Genomic DNA, 5522 nt, shown 5'->3' with positions numbered 1-5522 from the left:
GATATGAGACAGACAGATGGCTATTAGGTAAATAGATATTAGGTAGAAAGATCCATTGTTACAACAGATGATATGACGGCTATTAGATGTGATATAGATGGACACACAGTATATTGCGGTATATAGTAGCACACAGCAGCCATATGACAGTGCAATAAAAGACTTTATTTGCTCTATATACACTGAACTGTCAGCCACCTGGTTACATGAAGGGAGGCGCCATACATGAGGCACATGAGGCACATGAGGCACAGGAGGCGGCCGCGCTCAGTAGAACTGATGCTTGCTTTGCTGTTGTCTGTTGGCCATGTGCATGAGTCTGAGGAGCAGATCGCTGGCGGAGCCGTCCATCTGGGTCATGTTCTGCTCGGGGGTCACTCGTCTCCGCTCGCTGTCTTCATCCAGGCAGCTGGAGTCCACGACGCAGGTGTCTGTGGGAGCACAAGGGGACAGGTCATCTACTCCACTCACCACCAGAGCTGCCTTCACCATAGATCTTAGTTAATACTTATAAAAAGTAATGTACTGATTCTTTCAGGAATGCGCAGGGCTAACGCAGTCCATGTACCTGGGCCACAGCCGGGCTAATAACGTATCCCTAACCCAGCTGCATGTAGCAAACTCAGCTCTGCTCATCTCTTTAGCACCAGACAAGCTCAGCGCTTGTGTATCTGACATACAAAGTCTGCCACTCATATGTACTGCAGGCGACAAACTCAGCCCTGCTGCATCCCACATACTAAGTCGACTATGCCTTTCACGTTCAGCACTGCTACATCTGAAAGCCTCAGCCTTGCTACGTCTCAAATACTAAACCTAATACACCTTTTGCATTTAGCCCTTTAAAAATTCCCAGACCCTGCTGTGCTACATCGGACAAACAGAGCTCTGCTTCGTGTGACACACCTGCCAATTTCAGCTCTGCTACACCTGGCAAACACAGCTTTTGTAAGGCTGACAAACTCAGCGCTGCTACATATGGTGGTACACTAAGTCTGCTATACCTTTTAAAGTCAGCACTGCTACATCTGACAAGCTCAGCCCTGCGTACTAAAGTCCGGTATTACTTTTTAAATTTGGCTCTGCGACATCCGACAAACTCATCTTTTTTTTTTTTTTAACTGACAAACTTAGCTCCACTATACCGGACCCCCCCGGTGGGGTTCAACAAGGGTCAAAACGGAGCCAAAACTACGTGGGGGTCAACAAGGGTCAAAACGGAGCCAAAACCAGGTGGTTATTACAATCACTGAGGAAATCACTGATCAAACACTGACCAAACACTGATGTGTGAAAGCGACCTTATATGGGCATTGGCTTAATGACATGACGGTGGATTTTGGACGTGGATTTCGCACCAAAAATCTGCATCAAAAACACACCCAGAATTTGCCCATTGACTTCAATGGGGAATCCGCATGTTAAACCATAGACTTTTTTTATTTATTTTTGGCAGTTGCGGTTTTTAAAATTAGAATTCGGAAAAAGGAGGCGTCCTCAATCTAGACGCAGAATCCGTGTCCAGAATTTCTCAGGCAGAAATGAAACTCTCCACCAAAAACCATAAAAAAACAAAAACTCACGCAATAAAACCTGATGCGATGCAAATTCCGTATAAACTCGGAGCATTTTATGTCGCCACTTAGTCACGCCCCCTTGTGTAGACACTTGTCACGTAAAATCTAAAAAAAATCTAAAAAAAACTTCTTCTCGGTGAATCCCTAGGTGTAAGTGCGCACCTGACATACTCTACTCTGCTACATCAGGAAGGGCTCTGCTGAGCATTGGCTGATATGGAGACTTACCGTCACTGCAGCAGACTCCCGGTGCTGCGCATCGGCCTCCACTGCTGCAGGGTTTTCCACCGGCCTCACAGGGGGAAGGTAAGTAGTTTTCTTCCACACAGCGAAGGGTTTCGGGGGTCCCGACGTAACATCCTAGATCTTCTCCACAGCAAATGTTTGGTCCGAAACAGTTCCCTCTGTTCCCCGGGCCACATGGTATACACTGCAGGGAACAATCCGCCATGGTTACCGCACTATCCGCCATGGTTACCGCACTGCAGCCTGTTCCTGCAGTCACCACCAGGGGGCTCATCACATTTCTATATATATGGAGCTTCTGCTGACTACAGTGTGAGCTGTGAGCTCCCCCTAGTGGCAAAAGTAGGCTGCCAGAATGTTATCATTTCCTTGTAAAGGTAAGCAGGGGATTTGGTGCTGTGTGTCAGAAAGACGGAACTCTTACCTCCAGAAAGATATGATATGGAAGGACACAGCATATAATGTTAGATACATTAAAAGAAAAATAATGACAGTGGCGTCACATATTACAGCTATATGTCCAGTATGGCAGTATTATTTATGTGCACTATATATTGATATTAGTTATGTGTACAGTATGGCAGTATTATTTATGTGCACTATATATTGAGATTAGTTACGTGTACAGTATGGCAGTATTATTTATGTGCACTATATATTGAGATTAGTTATGTGTACAGTATGGCAGTATTATTTATGTGCACTATATATTGAGATTAGTTACGTGTACAGTATGGCAGTATTATTTATGTGCACTATATATTGATATTAGTTTTGTGTACAGTATGGCAGTATAATTTATATGCACTATATATTGATATTAGTTATGTGTACAGTATGGCAGTATTATTTATATGCACTATATATTGATATTAGTTACGTGTACAGTATGGCAGTATTATTTATGTGCACTATATATTGATATTAGTTTTGTGTACAGTATGGCAGTATTATTTATGTGCACTATATATTGATATTAGTTATGCGTACAGTATGGCAGTATTATTTATATGCACTATATATTGATATTAGTTATGTGTACAGTATGGCAGTATTATTTATGTGCAGTGTATAATGATACTCGTTATGTGTTACTTATATGCACTATATCATGGTTTTAGTTTACAGTATGGCAGTATTATTTATGTGCACTATATATTGATATTAGTTGCGTGTACAGGTGGCAGTATTATTTATGTGCACTATATAATAATTGTAGTTAGGTTTACAGTATGGCAGTATTATTTATGTGCAGTGTATAATGATACTCGTTATGTGTTACTTATATGCACTATATCATGGTTTTAGTTTACAGTATGGCAGTGGTATTTATATGCCCTGTGTAAAGTGTACAGTATAACGGCATAATATTCCTACACTGTATGGTGGCATTATGTATTCATCTTATAGGAGCACTGACTCTGTGACTCTCCCTCATCACAGTCCTGTGTATTCTTCCCCTTCAGAGGAGCCCTAACCGCACAGTGAGTATATAAGCCCACTTACTGCCATCTCCCCACATCCTTTTCTTCTAATGGCGCCCCCTACTGTCTACTGCTGTAAAATCAATGCAACTCGTGTGTCATTTGACAAGAGGTCATAAAAGAGAAAGATACATCTATCTGTACAGCATGTCATGAAATGCTAGTAACGGTCAGATGTAGCAGAGCTAAATTTGTCATGGAGCTGCTAGTTACCATATAGATAGGTTTACCTCCAAAACCACCCATCACAAATAAGCCGCATCAAATGGCAAACTCAGCACTGCTACATCTATAGATGCAAAGTCTCTCCCTGTATAGTGCAACTGTGATTCACAAAAATTGTGCCAAATGACAAACTCAGCACAGTTCAGTTAAATGTCTATAGCTGTGAAATAAAAATCTGCCGGGCCGTCCTCTGTCCAAGCTGCTGAAATGCATCTAGTGCTGTACAATTCCCTGGCTGTGCCAAAGTCTCTGCAAGACCACAGCACAGATGTAGCTGAGCTGAACTTGTAGAGATGTAGCTGAGCTGAATTTGTCTTCTGCTGACTACCAGAATTACCCAATGAGCAAATATATCGAAGCAGGTGCAGTTCTATAGAGAAACAGACATTGCGACACAATGTGACTATTGACAAGCTCGGCTCTGCTACATATGTATCCTGGCATTGATGCCAGGGACAAGCTATAGACTAAACAATTGTAGCAGAGCTGAAATGGCTTAATGATGTCACATTGTGTTCTCTGGACTGCACCTACGCCTTTGAAGTTAGTATAGCTCACTGAACTCTGCTACATCTGTAGATTATGAGGCTATCCACAGCTGTGGATTTACATAGGACTGCAGGTGAACTTGCTGAACTATTCCAACATATCACAATGCACAAATCATTCAGCCCCAAATCCAGCTCTGCTACATTGTGCACCCTCGGACCAGCGTCCATAGTAGGAATATACCACACTAATGTCCACAGGGCATTACAATGTAGCAGAGCTAAGAGTGTACGATGAAGAAATGCTAAAACACTTAGCTGGCCATACATTTCCTAATGCAATCCCCGTGCACATGCAAGTCTGAAGTCTAATATTGAGTTTGTCATGTGGCACAACTCATTGTAGATTTACATGGGACTGCAGGAAAGGCTAACTCATTATGGAATCAGAATGCATTTACAAAGCAGCTGCAAATTCGGCTCAGCTACATCTCCATCTAAAGGATGACTATTCTCTAGGGATGCCTATCTGCTATTGCAGAACTACAAGTCTCAGCATGCCCTGATAGGTTTAGCCTATGAGGGCATGTTAGGTGTTGTAGTTTCGGTGGGCTGGGCGGATACTGCACCTGTCGGACTGCTGTGTCGGGGTAGGACCTCTTGCCTCCTCTGGGGCAGTTCTGGATGTAGCAGGCGGATGACAGGGCCAGCAGGCACAGGAAGCAGGCGGGGACGGTGCTGTCCAGCATCCTCGCAGGCAGGAGAAGCAGCAGTGGTGGCAGGAAGGTGTGCAGTGCGGTGCGCTCTCCGGACCAGTGCTCTCCACTTCTGACGAGCTCCTTTTTATACTCCTTTCATTTCTTCTTAATGCCGACGTAATTGCTTGTGTCCTATTGTTGTGCTGCCTGCAGTCAGCATGCAAACAATGAGTGACAAGCAATTAGCAGGCGGGGGAGGGGGGGGGGGAGAGGAGCATCCATCGGCGTCACCGCATGCCCCAAATCTCTGCACCTCACTGCGAGGCAGACCGCCACTGTGTACAGATATGTGGATGGATATAGATAATATAGATAGATATGTACAGTTGTGTTCAAAATAATAGCAGTGTGTTTAAAAAGGTGAATAAAGCTCAAAATCCTTCTAATAGCTTTTATTTCCATACACACAAATGCATTGGGAACACTACACATTCTATTCCAAATCAAAACATGAAGAAAAATATATAAAATTAGTGTTGTTCCTCTAAAAAAGTGAATATTAGACTGTTCAAAAAAATAGCAGTGTTTGTATTCTTCTTTACAAACTCAAACATTCACTATATAAACTGAGAAATGTTTGAAGATTCTGCTTTCCTTTGAATCCCTTCACTAATATTTAGTTGTATAACCGCTGTTTCTGAGAACTGCTGGACGTCTGTGCTGCTCGGAGTCACCTCCTTCTGGCCCCTGTGTATTCCAGCCCAGGATGATGGGTCTACATTCCACAGTTCTTCTCTATTTCTT

At 43.1% G+C, this 5522-nt stretch overlaps 1 protein-coding gene across 1 annotated transcript; it reads right to left on the bottom strand.

The window, feature by feature from the left end:
• Nucleotides 1-267: 267 nt before the first annotated feature.
• Nucleotides 268-4769, bottom strand: LOC120991837 (vasotocin-neurophysin VT). The gene is made up of 3 exons (XM_040420590.1): nucleotides 4650-4769; nucleotides 1806-2007; nucleotides 268-431 (listed from the first exon to the last, which is right to left on the bottom strand). Exons 1-3 carry the CDS (start codon nucleotides 4767-4769, stop codon nucleotides 268-270), a joined length of 486 nt encoding a protein of 161 aa, XP_040276524.1.
• Between the last annotated feature and the right edge of the window lie 753 nt (nucleotides 4770-5522).

Source organism: Bufo bufo, chromosome 2, assembly GCF_905171765.1.
Source record: "Bufo bufo chromosome 2, aBufBuf1.1, whole genome shotgun sequence".
Lineage (NCBI taxonomy): Eukaryota > Metazoa > Chordata > Amphibia > Anura > Bufonidae > Bufo > Bufo bufo.
The sequence above is the reverse complement of the archived record's forward strand: the minus strand, read 5'-3'. Positions and strand labels throughout refer to the sequence as shown.

Coding starts and splice junctions, on each gene's coding strand:
- LOC120991837 (XM_040420590.1), bottom strand. CDS start 4,769: ATGCTGGACAGCACCGTCCCCGCCTGCTTCCTGTGCCTGCTGGCCCTG. Junction 2,008..4,649: donor CCGACACAGCAGTCCGACAG/GTGCAGTATCCG, acceptor TGTTCCCTGCAG/TGTATACCATGTGGCCCGGG. Junction 432..1,805: donor GGGAGTCTGCTGCAGTGACG/GTAAGTCTCCAT, acceptor GTGCTCCCACAG/ACACCTGCGTCGTGGACTCC.